This window comes from Scatophagus argus, chromosome 18, assembly GCF_020382885.2.
Source record: "Scatophagus argus isolate fScaArg1 chromosome 18, fScaArg1.pri, whole genome shotgun sequence".
In the NCBI taxonomy this organism is placed as follows: domain Eukaryota; kingdom Metazoa; phylum Chordata; class Actinopteri; family Scatophagidae; genus Scatophagus; species Scatophagus argus.
Window position 1 is genome coordinate 14,902,418 of NC_058510.1, and position 22,132 is coordinate 14,924,549.

General features: G+C 42.3%; 1 protein-coding gene across 1 annotated transcript; it reads right to left on the bottom strand.

Moving 5' to 3' along the window:
- Nucleotides 1–13,132: 13,132 nt before the first annotated feature.
- On the bottom strand, nt 13,133–19,878 carry klf6a (Kruppel-like factor 6a). The gene is made up of 4 exons (XM_046371585.1): nt 19,522–19,878; nt 17,270–17,852; nt 16,301–16,424; nt 13,133–15,825 (listed from the first exon to the last, which is right to left on the bottom strand). The coding sequence occupies exons 1-4, from the start codon at nt 19,621–19,623 to the stop codon at nt 15,774–15,776; spliced, it is 861 nt and encodes a 286-aa protein (XP_046227541.1). The 5' UTR covers nt 19,624–19,878; the 3' UTR covers nt 13,133–15,773.
- Between the last annotated feature and the right edge of the window lie 2,254 nt (nt 19,879–22,132).

A 22,132-nucleotide genomic window follows, 5' to 3' on the forward strand; every position in this document is an offset into this window, starting at 1 on the left:
CCTTCCTTGCAACAAGGTTCCCACAAAACCAATCAGAGCAGCTGAAAGGGAGAGTCATAATGATGTAATTACTTTTCCAGGTTCCCAGGATTCACTGGAAAGATAACATAAAGTTGGAGGCGTGGGACAGGACCATGGCTAAACAACAAATCCAGTTTCGGTTCTCTTCAAAGCAACCTGGGTGTAAAACGATTCCGGATTACCCTGATACATGACTTAATAGCACATTCTCCACTGGTGCAGCCCACCAGTGAGCTCAGCATGGAATTGGGTGTGTGTGTGTGTGTGGGGGGGTGCCTACTCTGGGAAACAAATCTGGTGGTTGTTTTTGGCAGACAGAAGGGGGAGAATTGCCTTAATTCAAAGCTGTTTTCGAGGTGCAAATAGTTTAACTGTAAGGTTCAAAATGGTGGATGGTGAGCAGACCTTGAAAAATAATAACAACTAGTGATGAAGCTAGTTATCACACAGATAACATCAGCATGTAAAAAGTTAACATTAGTATGAATGAAATTGTTGCTGTTACGGAGTTATACATCAAATGTGTTTAGTTAAAATCCAAGATCAAAACTATGGTTTGAACTGAAAGGTTGGGAGGTTTTGGGATACTGAACATTTTCCACCCATTACTGTTGTGATGCATGCAGCTTGGGGCGCAACTCGTCCCTTCAGTCATTCTCAGTGGCCTTGCTTGGACACTCCTCTATAGTTTTTTATATTTATATGTCTTCACAACATGACTTTGTAGCTCAGTGGACAAGTTTTTGGGTCTGACCCTTTTATTTACCTTCTCTATTGAGATTATTTCTGCCTCCAGAACAGCTCTGCATCACAGAAATGCCTGTGCTACTAACTGTATTTAAATTATGACTGTTTGTAGTTGTCCTTGTGGCCTCTACGGTACTTGAGAAAGAAAAGCTCTCTCAAGAGGATGCAGATGAGGGAAAAACTCTTTTATTGCTTTTGAACTTGGGGTGGTATTCAGCGCTTTTCAATAATGACCTTCAGCGACTTTGTTTTCAACCAAGCTGAAGTGTCTTGGGATTTGATTGGAAGCAAAAAAACATGACTTTATGTAATATGGTCGACAACGTGGTAAATTATAGAAAACATAAAGTGGCGAAGGATGGTGCTATTTCCTGTCATACTGAGGACTGTTTACATTGATGAGGCTCAGCCTGGTCTGCTGTTTGCTCTGATGGCTTTACTGGAGGCGATCTGGAGAGCACTTGTAATTCTATTTTGAATTTGCCGGTACAGGTATTGTAACTGGACTTGACCAAAGCACTTTTGTATGTAGTGAAAGCACACATAATTAATTTATCAAAGGCCCTGATGCACATAAACACAGATCAACCATTAACACCTATATCCTCTCCCCAAATCTCTCTGCATTAATACAGATCACTCTCACATTAGTGTAGCCTGCTTGGCTCCAGAGACTTGTTTTTTGGTTGTTGGGGGAGATGACTAAGGCGGTGGTGACAGCGGCAGTGGAGGGAGGGTTGCCTCTTTTTTCAAAGTGTGGGGTTTTGATTTGGTGCCATATTCTCTGGAGCTGAAAAACAGCCTGATCAGTAACTCATTTCATATGGATGTGCTCTGATGTGGCAACTGCTTTAGTCTCTGCTCAGTATGGTGCTTTGCTATAGGCACTTTGTATTCATGTTCCGCGTTGTTCTTTTCTTTGTGATTATACAATGGCCGTAGAAGCTATTTAGCATTAGGAAGGAAGCTGGTGCTAATTTGAATTGTTAAATTATTGGTATTTTGTGCAATAAGGGTTTTAAAATGTTAGTCAAAACACGGGACTGTCAGACTGGACTGTTTGACATTTTGACCTGTGTTTCGTGGCTGTAAGTGGCTGTCAAAGCAGAGCTGTCATGTCCCATCTTAGTTGCCGCTTCCCTATTGACCATGTTCAAGTAAGCAGACAGTTGTCTTAAGGCAGGGCGGGGTGGGGGGATTTCTCTGGACGTAATCAAATCAAAAACCCCTGCTAGTAAACAGAAACAGGAAATAGGAAACAGTATGACCAATTAGGTGGGCATTTCCCCTCAAAGTCATGAAAAAAGAGGCTAAAATAATTTCAGTGTAAACAAAGTGAGCGCCTCTCTTCCTTTTTTAAAATGTGAGTGTTCGTTTGTGCGGTAGCCTATTAGTGCTTAATTGACAAGAGTCCTGGGTTAAGCTGTGGAAGAATGCAAGTACTGTCCAAGCTGTGGCCCCAGCACAGCGGGTGGGGGTGAGGAGCACAAATTCACCCTCTCAGATTGCCACCCTTTCTCTAATTTTTTTCTCCTTTTTTTCTAATTGTTTTTCTCCGTGTTAGAGCAACACTGTAAAGTCCGCCAAACTGCATATTTGATTTGTTTGATGAGCCAAGGAAAATTGTTTGCTGTTCAGTTTTTTCTTCCTGTGAATCTTCCCTTCTCCTCCCAGCAGTGCTCCATCTTTGTTCCATTCCCTCGACAGCTTGTTCACTTACTTTCCGTTTGACGTTCATTTGTAGCAACTTCAAAACACACTGGCACGGAATATACAGACAGATGTTAGCGATGAAATATTTATCCCATAAATTGTAACCTGGATTCCTCGCTTGCCTTGTGAGCTTAGCCAAGACGTTTATTATTAAAGATGAATGGGCTTTTTTTGTCAGCTCTTTGTTGATTTGTAAAATAGCTGTATGAGTGTTTTTCAGTTTTTTTTAATTATTTATTTCTGTGTAGCATATCGCAGACGATGCGTGATGAATGATGAGGGCCAGAAACAGCAAACTCAGGTCTGTTTTCACCCGATAGTTCTTCATCTGAAATCCATCTTTATCTGCTCTCCGATGGTGATGACTGGCCATTTAAAGACACTCAGGCTGTCTGTTGAGACAGAGCCAGGAGCGTTTGAGCCTGAGCTGGAATCCAGGTTCCTCCCACTGCTCTGACATATAAATAAGAGAGAATAATAATGTTCAGTGGCTGTCTGAGCAGCATGCTAATACAGCTGAAAGTGCCCTTTAACCAGTGCACCATATCAAAAGGTGGAAAATATGATCCTGAGAGGCATCTAACAGTCCGTGGAAAAATGTAATCCTACACAACAGACTCCTACTGCCTTATTTTATCTGAAGCTAAATAAAACCATTAGACTCTAAAGCCCATATCTGAAGCAAGCATGCAAAGTGAATTCAGCAAAATCAGTCTGTGTGAAACTATAAAATGTCCAGATAAAGTCTGTGCCATGCACATAAATCCAACATGCATTGCTCTGATGACTATTTGTTGAAAAGCAACCCTCAGACTTTTCCCATTAAGCAGTGAATATAACAGGGACGGTGGGAAATTCAGAGGGTGAGATTAATTGGCATGCAGGCAGAGTAACTGTCCACAGTCTGCCGATCACAGGGCTAGCCAAGCATGACAAGCATAGCCTATCTTCTACTTTTCATTAGGCCACGGACGGGGCCAGCCACAAGCTTTATGCTAAACAGGGTTGATACGGCTGTCTCAGTCTCCCAAAGACCTTTACACCCTCAAAACAAAACAACAGGATACGTACCGACAAAACCAAATAATGTCAGGAAAATAAAAAGAGGGTTCTTGCACGAAGTCTGTCATGCAAATAAAAGGAATGAATAGCTGGCGGTGAAATAAGAAGGAAGTGCGGTATCAGAAGTCGACTTGATGCGGAGAATCAATGAATAACTGTCGGCGTATGATTAACTGGGCCTTTATTCTGGAAGCGTGCCGGTTCAATTTTCAAAATGTACATTTCATTTATTGGGATCCATTAACTGTGGGGTGTTGGCAGAATTATGATTTGTATATGCAACAGTGGTAAACTAATTAAAATATAAACTTGTATGTTCCGACCATGACTTGAAAACAAATAACAAACAAATAGGTTCAGTGTACCTTGGAGCGCTGATAATCTGTCTTTGTGTCTGCATTTGTGTGTGCGTCGACATTCTGCATTCACTGAACTCAAAAAGCCCATCGCTTCCCTTTTTAAGATTCATATCAAAAGTGCATCTCCAGCAGATTGGTGCATCAGTTCTACAGGATTCTGTCTCTTTATGGCAGAGCTCTTTGAAAGAAAAGAAACATTTTGTAGAGTCTATATTAAATTTCAACAAGCAGAAGCTGTATATGTGTTTAACATCACAACTTGAATGGCAAATGAGTTCTGCTGAATAACTTTTTGATGTATGTTTGGATGCATTTTGGAGAGATGAGGACCAAAGGCAAAAAAGGCAAAATTCTCATTCCAAGTTCATGTTTAAGATGTTTTTTTAGAGCAAATGATTAATTGATCACTTGCAGTCTGAGTAGACCAGCAATCTCTAGGTGATGACGACACCATAACCTCCCCATTCAAAAGGAGAGTGAACAGCAATAGAAAGTAAAAGAGAACAGGAATAGAGTCCTTTCAGTTGATGTGAGTCAGTCTTGTATTTTCATTTTATGTCAAATCATAACCAAGAACAAACAGAACAGATAATTTAGACCAACATTGCACTGTATTTCTGCACATAATTATGCTGTGGTTAGTTTATTCAAGAATTATAACATATATAATGTATCATCCTTTACATGTCAGCAAAGAGCCTGATTCATTTTTTGGTGTACTGTAACATTACTGATGGTGATTTTTTGGTCAAATGTCATCTGACGCTAACAGAAGCAGGGGAACATTTTCCGTTTCTTTTATCTTCACCTCAACAGTTTGGCAAAAACTCCACATTTACAGAACCGAAAGCCTTTACCCAACCAAAGAAAGTGACTGGAGCCTTTTGGAGGGACAAAACAATAGTACCCACTCATGGTGAAGTGGATGCGAGTGATCACAGTCCCAACCACCACCAGTGACCTGGTTTATGGAAATCACCTCTCCACTGAGCAGACGCCTCCAGCTCATCATAGGGGAATTTTCCAGAGGCACTTAAAGGCCAAGAGTAATATCAGCAGAGGAGCAGGGGGGGAGGGATGTCATCACCTTCACTGTTTGCCTGGTCTGGTGTCTGTTCAGAAACACTAAGGGGTGCTTATGGTTTTGGATTGCAAGTGGACCTCGAGAGCAATATTGAAAAACACCATTACCAGCATGATAACAGTGGATTATTGTCAATGAAAGTGCTGCCATCTAAAAGGACATGATTGGGCCCTGAGCCCAAGAGCTGAGCAGCTCCGAGGCTATGACAGGTTGTTGTTCTTTTTGTTTTGCTCAGTGTTGACATCAGTAGGACATGGGTGGGCAAGCATTTCCTAGAGGGTGGCAGGGAATGCATTATTTTGATAGTGTCCCCCCTCCCGTTCGCTCAAATGACAAAATGCCCAATTTCTGCTGGGGTGTATTCTTCAGCCAAGCATGGGAGTCCGCATTCACAGCCACAGAGTGTTAATAATGTGCCAAACAATTATGTCACAGTCTTTGGCCTCCCATGTGAGAAAGTTAGCCCTCCCTCCCCTGCTGTGTTACAGTATGCAAATGGAAAAGGCTAAAGTCTGAGAACTAGATCTTATGGAGCTGGGCCAGGCTACTGTTCTGAGGCAAAGTGAATGGCTTCTGTAAGCTTTTTAAGGACAAGGGAAAGTGGCTGTGAATTAGAGCAGTATTCCATGGGAAATAAATTGGGAATAAAGGGGCAACTTTTGTTGTTGTTGGGGTGCTGGAGGGTTGGTTGGTTGGCACTCTCATGTTTCTGAATTTCTGAAGCTACAGAATGTAATCCATGTCAGCTATGTAGCTTTTCACCTCGTGTGTGTGTGTGTGTGTGTGTGTGTGTACTGGCCCTCGAAATAGCTCAGTGGGAATGTATAATGAGAACCACAGTGAAATCTGTTGGGTGACAGAAACTAGAAACATCACAGGAATTTACCACTGCAAGTTTACTGTGGGAATTTTACTCTTTGACCATTCACGTTTCCTGCTTCTTTTGGCAAGAACACAAAAGTGTGACAAAGAAAAAGGCTGTGACTAGTATGATTTTGAGGAAACAGAATTAATGGAATTACCTAAACATATATGATTGATTTTTTTTCCTCTTCCCCCACCAAAAGCCTTCATCTTTCTGCCATAAATTGCTGGCATTATTTATGTTGCACGAACAAAGGCTTATGGGAGACTGTAAAATCATGATGGGGTCAAAGCGTCCTCGTGCTCCATAAATTATGCGTCCGGTGCATGTTTAATCACATGAAGCACAACGCTGCCGAACAAACCCTGGCCTGACCTTCTCATAATTAAAATGCAAAGTAACCTGTTGCCTGTCTGCTGCAGTGATTGGACGTGACATGGTGCAGTCAGCAAGCCTGACTAACCCTTGGTTACATACAACACTCAGACACATCAAGCTGGAATCCCACTGTAGGTTTAGATTAGACTTTAGCACCATGTGTAGTATGAAAGGAAGCGGTCTGTGACTGCAAATGTAAAGAATTTTCCTTAACATAAACTAAAAATGGTTAAGATTTATGCTTCTGTGGTAAAAAGAAAACAAATTTCATCTCCATAAAGAGCTTATCATTTTGGTTTTAGAGCCTTCTATCTTCAAAATGTCAAGAAGTAAGGATAAACGCTTTGGTTTCAGCCTGATGATAAAACACCAAAGCATGAAAATCAGCAAAAGTGGAGATAACCACAGTATTGTGTTTTGCTTTTTTCCAAGCTGACTGTAATACTAAAGGGCTGCTCAGAGAATACTTACCATTAGCCTCAATGTCGATCCAGGGTTATGAAACCTTTTAACATTCCTAAGTGTTGTCTCAGAAGCATTAGGCATCAGCATGCGAGAGAGTCCGTCCACAGCCTTAGTCATTTATTTTTTACGACAGGACCCCCTTGACCCAGAGAATAAGCTGGCAAAACAAAACAATCAGTTTAATAATTGGAGGACAGATGTCTTTTTCTACAGGGAGCTGCAATTAATCTTTGAAATATGCTAGATAGCACATCAGCCAAAAATAGGAAGAGCATGACCTTTCTCCCTGTTGACTCATCCTAAAATTTATCTTTTTCCAATGTGGCTGCCAAGCCCATTTGCATATGTGTAACCTACCATAAGAGCAATGAACTGCTGACAGCATTTGTGGGGAATGAAGCACTAATACAGCCTTAATGTGTATTTATGCCACGGTATAATGTGGGAGGTTTAGTTTAAAAGTTAAAATAAACACAGTCAAGTCACACACTAAGCTAAGAGTTCAGGCTTTCAAAATGTGACACAACCGCTTTTCACCACGTTCTCTTTCCATACTGTTCCACACCGTTTTGCATGTGGATCAACGCACTGCCTCTGACAGCAAGCGGCAACTATGTTATCTCCCCTCTTGCTCGTCACATGCTACAGTATATCCTACATGCTCGTCACTTTTCAGTCGATAATTAATTAGTGTGACCAAAAATTAATTAGGGTCTAGTCCAAAGAATACTGGTTTGTGTCGCAAAATTAATTCCTGAGATGGAGGTAGAGAGAGGAGGATTAGTATTCTGCACGAGCGTTCGTTTGTAGCCTTAGGTTTTAATGAGAGATGATGAAGTGAAAGTAAATATCAAACACATAAAACCTGATGACTGACCTAACATGGCTGCATTTACATACTTGGGATGAAAAGAAAGTAAACAGTCATTTAACAAACTTAATTCTTCCGATAGCTAATGATAATTTCAAGACTAACAGGCCCATGTGTGTGCTTTTACCACCCGAATATAATGTCAGTTTTTTAGTAGAGAGTAAAGATTTCAGTTTAAAAAAAAAGTAAAATACAATTACTAATCCCAGTAACACTCACTTCAACAATTTGCTGTACCCTTCGGCCACTCTGCACATGATGAAAAAAAAAATGGTGTATGGACAGGAAAACCTGTAATACTTGATTTTCTGGATTTCTAAGACTCAGATAAAGTGGACAGATCTGGACTTAAAAGGAAAACGTAATAGAACTTGTCTGCTATGATGACCTCATATTTTCCTACAGTAATTGGGATTTGAGCAAAGCGGGATGTTACAGTAAGTCTGAAGTGAAAATATTCACAAAGTGTGAAATTAAAACACATCTTGTCAAGAGGCTATCACCATCTCTCCACTGCTTGCTTTCTTCTTCTCTCTGCCAGGCATTAACACACAGTCAGGAGGCAGTTGTCATGGTGATTAATGCAAATGCACACTGTTAACCTGTGGAAGTGAGAAGAGGGCTTCTCAAAGCATCTCAGACCTCGACTTCAACTAATAAGTGTCTCTTCTCGCTACCTATATAATGGCACTAGAAATTGAAAATTATGCCAACATTTATAAAACTTGACATTGTGCTTAGACGTTGCAAATGAAATTTCTGCACTTCATAGTGTAGACTAGCGACTGCGAGGTTTGAAGAAAACACTTTGTGTATGTGGAGCCCAACTGTGGGCTGAAAACAGAGCCTTTCAGAGGTATGAAGTGACAATGCAGTTATTTTGGTCAACACGCTGACGCCGACTTAAAGCAACATAGCAACACATTGTTCAGAATGACAGCCAATGCCATGACAGTAACATAACAACTGGGATCATTAGTGTATATAAACCGGCAAAGCATTGCATCTATAGTTCTGAAAGCATTGTGACCTATCAAGAATGCCTTAATGAGAGTGGGAAAGGGCAGGGACAAAAACATCATTACACCAGGGACCATTATATGGGAATGTGCACTCGCCTGTCCTCACCTCTTCTTGACCGTTCGACCCCTTGCTCCACAGGCTAACAGTGTATTTTGGTCCATTCTCCTGAGTACACTGGTGCTGTCTGCAGGACTGACACAAGCCAGAGACTCGGAGAGTGAATCTAATTACAGAGACAATTACGATTGTGACCCAGTTTGACCCGGATTTCTATTCAAATGGACTCATTTACCTTGAGCTTTGGAGTTACATCTTCTGAGGACGGAGTGTGAACCCGGAGACTCCTCTGTCACTCTGTCCCCAAGTCTCTTTATTACAGTACTCACATGTGTGTCTGTTTCCGGGTACATGCTCACACACTGTGCACAGTTGTCACAATCATCATGTGATTATTTGCCAGCTGAATGCATCATGATTTTTCTTTTACATTCATTAATTTAAACAGATTCATACAATCTAACCAGAAGGTCTCCATTGAAGCTGGCCGATAATTCAATACTTTAGTTTAGTAACTGTCAGCACAATCATGTTGTCATGCTAAAAGTTCACTATGTTAACTTTCTGCAAATTTCTGTTGTTCAAATGACAAAGCAGTCTGACAGACATGTAAGCTGGCATGTACCTGACTGGTCAGCCCCTTGGCAATGACAGTGCATACATTGGATACATTGCACTGCATACATTTAGAATATTTGAGAAAGGTAAATCCCAGCCACTCCACACACATTGAATTTTAAATGTCAACCTGTTAAATTTTAATAAACTACCGCTATGCAGTGAAAACCATGGGTCTTGATATTTTTTGACAAAATGAAAGGTCTTCAATAAAGCCATTGGATCTATTTACAACCTCACCAGACAGGCTACAAAATGCATTGTCACAAACGTTATAACATGGTTGTTCTTCTCTGCTCATGAAAAATTGACACATTGGAAATGCATGGTTTTCACAGGACAGTGACAAAATAGTTTACTGGAGAACAGACTGCCTTGCGTAAACTGATAACTTAATTAGATAAGTCAAATGACTGACATGAATTTGCATTCAATCGAATTCTTACAAAATGGCAGCCAATAGATGGCTAACTACTAATTTTCACCCTGGGAGCCCCCTAGAAAGTTAATCCATCCATGCAAACACAACTGGCTGAAGAAAAGTGGGCTACCTGACAATGAAATAGTTTTTGTTGGTGTATAAAATAAGCAGCAATAAGTTATTTTCTTTACTCATTCGTGATGCTGGTTTGAACCGTAATGAGGCACAAAATGACTCTTCAACTAGACTCAGTGTGATTGAGCAGACCTGCATTTATAAAACATTCAAAGTCTAATCCTTCCATGGAGAACTTGTACTTCAATAGCACTCAGATGTGTTTGCTGGTTCACTGCGAGTTCTGAAACAAGGTCATGCTTAGTGACATCAGCTGGCAGAGGTTTCCTGGTCACCCCCGGCAGCTACAATATGTCGCCCACAAATCTCTCTGCTTTGGTTTTGCTTCTGTCGTGGCGTGTCAGGAATCTCAGAGGATTGCATCTCAATTTTCAAAAGACCTGATGCTCTTATAGTTTCAGTGAGAAATTAATCTGTGTTGAAAGACAAAATGAGCTGCAGCTTCTCATACATATTTTTGGAGCTTAAACACAAAACAGAATGGAAAAAAAAAATCTAATCTGGCACATTTTGTTGTGGGCGATGTTCTTAGATCCTCTCTCATTTCTTTTGCTAATTGCAACATGGTAATTAGGTGTAGAATCTAATTTACTATGGAGCTTCGTTTAAGGAAATATGCATTATTTAAGGGGGAATCTGAGGAGGAGGAGTAACATTAGGCCAGCAGAACAACAATAGTGCTGATGATATTTGTGGTTTTGATGAGAACCTTGACAGTCAGAACTGAAATGGGGAATGACAGTATAGGGGAGGCAGATAGCATCAGTGATGATGAGGCTGATGATGATGGGGATTGTGATGATGATGATTATGGCACAGTGATGGTGACTGCGGTTGTGGTGCTGGCAAGCCAGGAACAAAAAGGAGGGTCGCTGACCTCTGATTTCAGTCCCATTTCCCCTACAAGCCAAGTCCTAATAGACTCCATTAACACAGAGAGAGGGGGGGTGGGGGGGCAGTGAGAAAGCCCTGACGCTGGAGCTTTCAGAGTAAAGTCTGCATATGTGATGACTTGCAGTCTGGCTGGCTGAATGAACCAGGCTCAGAGCTTGATAACCTCCTCTTTCCTTATTATTTCCCCTCATTTAACTCACTGTGTGCCTCCATCATAGTCCATTTTGTGTGTGTGTGTGTGTGTGTGTGAGAGTGAGTGAGAGAGAGACTCAGATGAGGCAATCTCTCACTCCTGCAGCACGTCTGTTATTTCACAGCAATTTTGGATAATGATTTATTTTACTATCCACAATTGGAAGGCCTTCAGCTTGAAAGGGAATGATAAAACAGTAATCCCTTTGCAATTATGTAGTGAGAGATAGTCACATTCATTGAGATTCAGTGATACAACTGACGTGGACACAGGACAGCATTGAAATGACTGTGAATAACATGCTCATTCTTCTTCAGTGGGACCAGCTCAGTGTAACGTATGAAAATAGACATGCCTTTAAAATTGGCTACTTACTGTCGCAGCCAGTCTAGGTGGAGCTAGTTTGAACTACATACAATTAGGTAGTTGAGTCCAGTTGTTCCCAGACACCAGCTCAGGCTCTTAGAAAGTAAATGTGAGGTCAAAATACGCTATTACATGCTGTTATCAAATTATATATTATTGTGAATGCCCTGTGAGTTGGTAGACAATCTGAATCCACTGTGTGAATGGCAGACCCCGCCATTACAAACTACTGTAAGCAGAGATAACTACTGAATGTAAATACATTGAATTGTATATAAAATTGAAATACTGAGGTGAAGTACAAGCATCTCAAAACTGTACTTTAGCGCAGTACTTGAGCAAATGTAGTTACTTCCTACTGCTGATTAGCCACAACATTTACCCAAACCATTACACTATCATGGGACACAGTTCTGGATCTTATACACCCCCTTGAGACATTAAGATAAGATGTGTGGAAGCTAAAAGTGATTCATTGTTTCCCATAATCCTTTGGGTTTTAGACTGTGTTACAATATCAATGTGGGAAAGCATATAGAGAATGTGCAGTCTGGAGACATCAAAGGATATCTGTGATCTTAGTGCCACATTTACGAGAAACTTGATCCATGATGGTCCACTTCACAAGAGGATGTTCCACTTAGATTGTGAGGATGTGAGTCAGCTGCACACAAATTAAATGCAACATGTGCCTTACTCCTTTAAGAGGTTAAAAAAATGGGAATCTGAGCCTCCAGGACTTTTTCTTTGTGCATGTCAAGTGAGTAGTTTGGACTCTGAATGCTGCTTTGCTGGTTGCCTTGCTCTTTAGCCATGCATTATGCATCATAGGTAGATTTGAAGTTGAGAAATCAAGTGGGGCAGCAGTTTTGAGAGATCAAGGAGCAGCGGCATTTCAGGCAAAAACAACACACTTTGCCACTCCAAAGCTGGGAGGTTCTCCAAAGCGAGCTTAATTACCAACTGCGGGCGAAGCTTCATTTATAAACCACAGAGCTTTTACTGAAAATCAGAGGAACTAATAAGTTGCCTGCCCATTCTAGGTCATCAGCGTGAGCAGGGGAGCAGAGAAGAAGGCTGTGTTTTTGGTTTTGTTTTAAATCTAATTTTCTTGTTAGTTTGTAACTTTAACCAGACTCTTTGGTTTATCCACTGCTGTTTTGTATCATTATCTGTGTCAAGTAGAGTAATTATCTAACAAATGTATAAAACCGGCTCTCTAATTAAATGCCATGGGCTGTAAGAGATGGAGATAAATTATTTATACTGCTTTGATGAGAGCTAGCTAGCTCCAAGGAGCGAGCAGTCACTCGCTCTCAAAATTGAAACCACTGCAGTGAGATTTTACAGAAACTTTTCTAGAGGGTGTTTGAGGGGAAGAAATAAAAAAAGCTAAATTTGAATGTTTGCCACTGGGAGCGAGGTGCGTCAGGTTTCTGTCTTTAGCAACCAGTTTCTCCAAAGTTATAATTTGTTCTTTCGCGAGAGACATTTTCATGCTGGTATTTACAAGACAGGAAGAGGCATTTAGAGGCATTTTAACAGCAGCAGCAGCAGCAGCAGCAGGTACTGTTTCACAAAGTGTTTGGAAAACATTTGTGTTTCAGACTTGTTTTTTTTTCTTAAGAGACACAGTTGAAAATGTTAAATATGAACCCCTGATTTTCACATCCTGACCCCAGCATCATTGTGTCTATATTACTGGAGAGCAGGGTGCAGCTGAAAAGCAGCCATTCATACTCAAAAAGCTGCAAACTTCCCATGGGACCCAAAAAAAACAAAAAGAAAAAAGAAATAAAAATAGAAAAAAGAAGCGTAACTGAGGAGAATCAACAAATGAGACAAAGGAAGCAAGCCAAGTCAGATAAGAATTTCTTATTATTCCAATAAAAAATACATTCATACAGAAATATAACAATTTTGCAAAACAATTTCAAATAAAAATTTCATAAAGCATAAACATAACAATTTTACAAAAGTTGTTTTTTTTTTCTTTTTATACAAAGATTCAGTTGAGAACAAAGAGCTGTGTGTGTTTGTGACAGACGAGTAGTGGGATGAAAGAAATGATGAAACGTGTAAAAGATGCGAGCAAACATGGGGCTTAATCAAGGCTCAATTGCCAGTTGAACAGTATTGGCTGCCGTTTCCACAGAATGGATGCTCCCTTCCTTTGCCCACAAAAGGCACTGCCAGCATTCCCAAATCTATTGCAGCAAGCACTTTCAAGTTGGTACTCATCCCATCTCTTCCGGCCGCTGATCTGAAATCCATAAGTCGTAGCGTGCCGCGGAGCAACTTGCTGCAGCAATCGGAATCTTACAGCAAGGTCGCTGATCTGGACTGGGAGGCACAGATCACCTGATCCTGAATCAGTAATAAGTGTAATCCCTATTACAACTGTCTCCAGCTTTTGTCAAAACAGATTCATCTTTGAAGGAGATACGATAAGGGTTTTTTTCTTTTTGGCAGACAAATTTCTATATACGCAGTCAATGCTTGATCTGTATCTCCTCTCAAGAGCCCCCCCCACCTCGCTCCTGTAGTTCTCATAATACTGTTGCAGCTTGGCTAAAACAACGCTCCCCCAGACAGGTCAATAACCAACCTACACAGTCAGCAGTCTGTGACAGATTCCATGCCAACAAAGCCTTTAGCTATTCATTACTGAGAGGCAGTACAAGGCGAGGCCTGTCTGACTGCAGCCTGTTAATTACAATAAATCTTTAGCTTTTTCTTCAGTCCAACTTCTGAGGATGGAGAGACAGAAGGGGACAGGGAGGATGGGGAAGATGGGGAGGGATGCGAGGAAGAGGAGCAGCACTGAATGAATTACACATTAACATCCATTTTTGTCTACCTACTCTGGTCGTTTGGTACCTTAGAGCTGTGAGTGATGGACTTGAGTACATACTACACAGTAGTTAACGTCTTTAATTAATGAATTTAAGTGCTCCAAACATACAGCATTTGTCTTGTTTACATGTTCTGCCTTAATACGAACTAATGTTTTGATTAAAAAAACAACAAACAAACAAAAAAAAGAGTAAAAAAGGTACTTTTCCTTTTTGAACATTAACATTTTAACAATACAATTAACCGCCAGAAAGGATGAAAAGAACGGTCATCAAACACAAAGAGGTGCTCGTTCATTTGCAGCTGAGCCTTGATCAAGCCTGTCAAATCACCCATACAACAAACGTGACCACCGCTGCCACAGGGCTAAGTCACTTGCATAAGGCACCATTAAGGTCAACAGTGCATTATTAGATAGAAAAGAAAGTACAAAAAAATCTAAACTAATCCTCAAGGCATAAGATGAATGAAGCAATGAGGAAGCAGGTGTGAAATCTCCAGGCAGATGAGAGACCAGAATGGAGGAAATGGATGAAGTTGTAAAAATAAAAGAGGAAATCATCAAGGCTTTATGTACAATATTGTAACATTTAACCGTTCGCACTTTAGCTGCACTTTTATTGGAACTATTTGCAGTCCTGATTACAGTGGAAACATGAAATGAACAAACCCTAAAACCATGCAACACCTGTCTATGATACTGAAGTTATAGTTGTGTTATACCTCTAAGCACACAGCTTATACAATTGGACTACAAATGAGCTTTGTAGCTTGTAAAAAAATAATAAACCAGGCTACATAACACATTGCACATTTAGTAGCTGCACCAAAAACACCAAAAAAAAAAAAAGAAAAAAAAAAGGAAAAAAAAAGAAAAGCTCCTGTCATACAGTGACCGGGGGGCGGAGTTTTGGTACCTGGGTCATTGACCAGAATCCACTTTCTCTCTCTGGTTGAACCCAAGGCCTCAAAATCTTCTAAGGACCCCCACAGTCTGGGTGCCAGACAAGACAGGCAGGAACTACCATCCTGCACCATCCTCACACTGCCACCAGGAGAAACAAGTGGAACGTTTCCCCCAGAAAACCCACTCAGTCCACAGCAACATTGGTACCAGCCCCACACCATCCATCAACCCCCCCTCAAAAAAAAAAAAAAAGACAAAATCCTCCTCTCTCTGTCCAGGGGGCCGGTCAGCCAATCTCAGACATTCACAGTGCACACATGCTCACCTCTGACAGTTCTGTGAAGTACCAGTGTATCTGCTGTCCGGGAGATGTCCCCAAAACATCATGCACCATACATACAAATCACTCACTCTTTTTGTTTGTGTGTCTTTTATCTTTTTTTTTTTTGTCTTTTTTGTGTGTGTAAATCCTTCTCAATCAAAAAGATTTCTTCCCCATCCATGATTTCGTCCTCTTGTTGCAACAGACAACCTTCAGAGCGCCTTTCTCCAAAGAGAGGTCCCGGAGGCACTGGGTTTCACTATGGTGCAAAACGGCATGCTTTGGCTGGAACACACTCCCCCCCACTCTGCTCTGGGACAGTTCAACCAAGAGACTGGTCGGGAGACAGCGTTTGTTTTGTTTTTCTCTTAAAACTTTCTCCTTCGCTGCTTTGCTTGGTTGGTGTCAGCCCCGCTCTAGATGTGCCTCTTCATGTGAAGGGCCAGATGGTCAGACCTGGAGAAACATCTGGGGACAGAGGGGAGGGGAAAGGGAAGTCAACAGCAAGGCAAAGAAAATCGTCTTTTGGTGAGCGAGACATGATTTAGGGAGACGTGTGTTGTAATTAGCTTTATGCCATAGGGATTTGAAACATTAACGCTTCAGAACATAAGAAAAAGTGAGCAATTTGGGCGAAATGATCCCATGCTTTGCAGTTTCTTGGGAATCATTAGCAGAACCAACAAATTTCTACTGAGAAAGGCTGATTTACTTTTTATTTTACCACAACAGCAGCCCAGCTGATGTTTTGGTCAGGTTCTAATTTTAGTTTCTTGAATATGATACATCAAGCACTTTCAGTCTTTAAAAGACATGCCTCATTATCTGGATGATGCCGGAAAAGTAGATCACGACAACAAAAATGCACATCACGAGCGCACGTTCACCTCCGGGCTTATCGAGAGCCCAGTGACGTTATTGGCTGATAAACATCCAGGCTCACCTGTCACAGTGACTGCATTTGAATGGCTTTGCCCCAGTGTGCTTCCTGAAGTGTCTGGTCAACTCGTCGCTTCGTGCAAAACGCCACTCGCAGCCCTCCCACGAACACCTGTATGGTTTCTCACCTGCAGAGCAAACAAGGAAAGGGTTAATTGAGCTGAAATTCAGATACAAACACGAGGGGAGGTTTTTGCTGCTCGGGTGCAGCTTGGTTGCCTCTGCACCGTTGTTATTTAAATACGTTAAAATCAATCACCCCTGTGGGGGTTGGGGGGAAGCAAGATGATGTGGGTGCTGACAAGTCAATCGAGGTCCAGATTCCAGCAAACCTGTTGGACCGCTGGCTGTCTTTTGCTGTGACCCGAAACACGCTGCCAGGAGTGATGCTGTGCAGCGGAGTAGGTGCAGTATATGTCAAATGAAAAAAGAAAAAAAAAAAGCCGCACATGCAATTTCACACTGCTAATCAAAAATAAGAAAGGCTCAAATGACCATTCAAAGCCCTTCCAACCCAGTGCCCCCTGGCTCCCCGCCCATTCACCCCTTTCCCATGGTGAAACTCAATCTGTTTTGAAGTCCTTTTATCTCCCATGTGCAACCCCTCCCCCCTGCTCCCTCCCTCCCTCCTTCCCTCTCTCTGTCGCTGGCTCAGTCAGTCACATTCCAGATAGATTAGGTCACAGTTTAGGTATCCAGCCATGCAGAGCTAATACTCACAGCGCTCCAGCTGAGGACATCATGCAATGTGGACCTTTAATTACATTACACAACGGATGGACAATGCCATGAAGGTGGAAGACTAAATTAATAGCACTTCTGCCATTCACTCAATAAAAACTATTTTAGCTCCGCGAATGAATTAAACAGCTGAGATGAGCCTCATCCTCTCTCTTCGGCTTTCTGTTTACACATGTCATGTATGGTCGTCATACAGAGGCGGCCTCTGCTCTGACTGGTGTTGGAGACTCACCTGTGTGAGTGCGCTGGTGTGCTTTTAGGTGGGAGCTCTTCGTGTAAACCTTGCGACACCCGTTGAAAAGACACCTGTGTACTCGCCTCCTGCCGTCCGGAGACGCGTCCCCGCAGATCAGTCCCGTCTTTTCCGTACTCTTTGCCACCCCGCTGCTCCTGATTTTGACCGGCAAGTGCAACTCGGTGTGCGCGGCGACCCAGTTGTTTGTCACACCGCCAGCTTCCGAGTTGGCTTCCGGAGAGGATGGTGGAGTGCTAATGACGGAGGGGCTAAAAGGTCCAGAGCCAACCAAGACGGAGCCCAGAGGGTTGGAGGTAAAGCTGTGTGTGGGCGAGAGCTCCTCAGAACTGTCTGAAGCTTCGCTGCTGGCGTCAGAATTCACACTGTTGGTGTCCAAGATTTGGCTGTCCTGATTGTCCTCCTCGTGGGCCGGGGGAAGCTTTGGGTCAGACTCGGCCTTGGCCTTGTCCCCGCAGGCCAAGATCAACTTGCTCCAGAGGTCCTCCTGGCCGTCGAACTTGAGGTCGGACGTGGAGACGTAAGGCTCACTCTGTAGATAGCGCTCCAACTCCAAGCATGTCTGGTTGAATGAGAAAACAGTGTCAGAATGAATGAATTAAACAGCAGCCCTGAAGAGGGGAGGTCACTCACACCAGCAGACAGCGTGTGTGTGTATAATCCTTTTAAATAATGCACGTGCACATTCCCCAAAATGCTTTATTTGTTGTGATATTTGCTAAATGTTTGCAGCAGGAAATTGAAGTTCTTGCTCTTCTCATCTTCAGTGTAGGTATCAGGCTCACAATTATCAGCTTTAAATTAAGACATACATTTTTTCCTTCCTTTTTTGATTTTGTGCTGTCGGTCAGACAAAACAAGTGATGCAAGGACACCACCTTGGGCCATGGGAAGTTGTGACAGACATTTTATTCTGTCTGATGTTTCGTAAGGACTTGAGAAAATGATCCGATCAAAGTTAGGTGCAGACCTATTGAACACATTCACCGTCTGCATGTGCATGTCATGATCCTAAATTCACATACAAGAGGTTCACCTGGCTAAACCCGACCTCCCTCACTTCAACATGCCTCATGTCCAACATCACAACAAGCACCAGCCACCTCAGCTTCACGTGATCAGGATCGACTGTCATGCTTTTAAACTCCCACTGTGCTGCACCTGAGCGCAGCCCAGCACTGAACGTGCATTGTCATCTCAGTCCTCGAACAAATTCAGTGTCCTTTTAAGGAAACCGCACAACACCCCCCCCCCCCCCGACATGAGCCATTCAGCTGCCTTTCCTCATGCGTACCTCTGACATGCAATCACATCCTTCCTCAGTGTCAGACGCTCTATCCCCCGCACCGCACCGTAAAACACACACTCGCTCCAATTGATTTCAGAGGCTATTAAAAGTTAAAAAAGCAAGGACGATTCAAGTGGTACTCAGAGACAGCAGGCTTGATGAGGCAAGTGAAGAATAAATAATTTCCGCTAAGCTTCTGCAGCCTTAAGAGACATTTTCCAGCTGTGTTGGTGTCTACTCATGCGATCAGGAATTGGCCATGGCTGACATTCGATAGTGTCATGTTGAGGAGCCCATTCAAATCCAAAAAGGGTGCAAATGGATGTATGTTTAGGCAAACTGGAGTTGTGGAGTAGATGAGGATATTGCTAAAATGTTCTGTCACATTTAAAGTTCATAAAACAGACTGGAATATCTAATAAAAGAAAACCAACACATCACACGCTGTAGTATTTCTGATCCCGAACAAACAAACTGCGTTTTATTTTGAATTGGCTGGTGCCTGACTGAAAATGCACTTCCTGCTGCAGGCTGAGACACTTGTGTGAGGAGTTAAAGCACACGCTGAAAGAAGCCATGCTCGTACAGCAGAGCAGTAAGAGCTCTAGCACGCCGCTGCTGCTGCTGCCGCTGCCGCTTGAGTTACTGTCTCCATTCATCCTGGCGCAGCAGAGCCTCGACTCCAGCTGTCAGACTGACACACTGATCCACTTCAGCCTGCCAAAAAACTTCATAACGAAACAGACTGTGATGAGTGGCCGGGCGCCGTCTAAGCACCGAGCACCTGCCTTAACAACCGTTATGATGGCATTTTTAACTTCTGAGGCGCACTAAGCACCGCCGTGCGTAGCCTATTCAATCAAAAAAAATAAGCGTGCTCAGTTCCGCTTTGCCACACAAGCTCAAACACAGACTTAGGAAACAGTTGATAGGATATATTCACCTGCTGCCAGTACTCCTCCAGAGACGGTAAGGCTGAGAAATAGCCCGTGTCGTGAACTATTTGAAGTTCTTGAAAGATGCTGCACATGGGTAGAACATCCATTTTTTTTCTCTCCAAAGCTTTGTTTTTTTTAAGCTATTTAGCTGCACTTAAATATTTTTCTCAGGTAGAAAAACACCCAGTGAGATGAGTAAGAGCGGTCCCCGGCGACGCAAACGGAGAAGCGCTTGCTTTCAGCGGCAGTAGCAATAGCAGCAGTCCGTCCGTCAGTCCCCTCCTTCTTCTCTCGCTTGCGTTCAAGGTGTTTGCAAACACTGCACCGTACTGGATGGGGAACAACTGCGCTCTGCAAACTTCCCTATTCAAACCTCGAAGCCCGCCCCCCACCGCCCCCCCCCTTCCACACGGCACGATTACGCCTGCAGGGTATCAGCCAATAAGCGACGAGTAGCGTAAGGGATCTCAAATGATATCACAGTTAGCCAATCACGGCCGGTCCCTCACTTCATTTGGTTTCTACTTCCTTTTAATTGGTGCGTTTAACTACCAGCGGCTCGTCGGTGATTGGACGGTTATTTATAGGCATGTATATAAGCCGATGATGTTCCTCTTCTGAAGGCTTTTCTGTCCGCGATGTGTTTCGCCACAGATAGCGCATGTGAGCTGAAACTGTTTTGTTCCTCTTCAGCGGAAAACATCTCAGTCTTTCACTTTAACTTTGTCACTTGTGGTACTTGCAACACTACTGGTTGAGGGAATGACTTCACCGAGGCTGTAACTGTGCTGAAGTGCATGTGTTGACATCAGCCACTAAAAGTAACAAGGTTCCTCGGAACACAGTGACTAATGGATGGCAGGATATGATTGTGTTATCAGCACAACATGTGAAGTTTAGAGGAAGCAGTAGTCCTCACTTCTCTCTGACTGAGCTTACAGACTTCTGCTCTAACACTGAAAGGCTGAAAAGTATGCATCAAAGTTGCGCTCTGTCTTAAGCAGAGGTTTGACAAGTGCAGTGTGTCATTAGTTAAAATAAGACTCCTCTTTTCGGCCTAATTTGCACTTAAAAGAGCATGCAGCTGAATTAATATTCCAGAGCAGCTCCCCAAAGTTAAGGAATTTGTTTTACCCCAGTTTAGTTATTATGATACATAGAAAAATCCTGTATATTTTAACAGCCAGTTATTCCCAAAAAACATTTTAGACCAGAATAATGAATCCACATATGCCAGTTTAAGCAGCAGTAGAACTTAATGCCTATATGTGACTGCACTTTTACGCCGACATGAGCATATGTTAAAAGTGTTTGATTTGAGGAATTTAGAGGTTATTTCTGCCCAGAATACATTAATCTTCATAATTAAGGCAAGGACTTTGCCAGTAGGGTTTAGTATTGGGTCGATAAAGAAAAGTGAGTGAGTGTTTGCTTTCTTCTCACCACAGCTTCCTCATCTACTCAGACATTCAACTAATGTTGAACTTGTTGTTCACTATATCACAGCAAAAACTGATCACAAAAGTGAAAAATAAACTTCTGTTTTTATTCTTTTTTCTCCCTGTCTTATTCTTTTAGGACTTAGGCATTTGGAGCACTGTGGTACAAAATGAAAATAATTTGCAAAGTTAGTGAAATTTAGTTTTCATTTGATTTAATTTGAGTTTTGACTTGTTTAACTTGGGATTTGAGTTTGATCTTAGAGGTACAAATACAGGTCCAAAACCAAATTTTGATTCTTCATGACATACTTTTACATATCAGAGTAAACCAGAAAGATGCACAGCATAAAACTTCCATAATTCCACTATTGTCTGGGTACAGCAAGCCATTCTTATGAATGTCTCTCTATGCCAGTAGCATTCCATCACATATTTGGCAATGGCACTACGTCATCGCGACTTATTCTTATCATTTCCGCTTTGCTGAAGTACTCGCGTGCCACAGAGGCGTCTCATCCTCTGCTGTTGCATAAGTTCACAGCATTAAGTTGCAGCACAACCCGGCATGGCATCGCCTGATGAGATAAACAACATTTCTACACAGGAGCCACATTGTCTTCCAAGTGGCAGTATTTTCTGCCAGCCTGAGTAGACAACTGAGCGTCCTTTGTACTGTTCACAACTGTGAGGCCGTATTTGTCACCCATAGCATCTGATTTAGTCATATGGTGATGGGATGCCTGGTGAAGCCTGGAGCTGTCCTCAGTAGCCCTGCAAAGGAATTCCACTTTTCTTTTATGTTACTAATGGCGCCATTCATTATGTCCCTCTAGGACTCAATGGACACTTTGCTTTGAAGAGTAAGAACTCACTGAGTCCACGTCCATTTACAAGAGCTGCTAAAACTTCTTTTGTCACCACATGAAATGTAACAGAATGCTTATCATTGCACAATAACATGCCCATTCATTATCCATGCATTTTCCAAGCTGCTAAGGCTTAAACTGTATGTGTTTGATGAATAACAAAGTACACCGTCGGGTCCCGCTAGAGCATTAGTGGGCAGCGCTGCGGTAATCACTTCCTTCAGAAGACCTGTTAGATGAAGCATTTAGAGAATGCACAGAGTCCTGCATGGCACCTTTTATCTTGGACGCCCAGGTCCGCAGCTTTA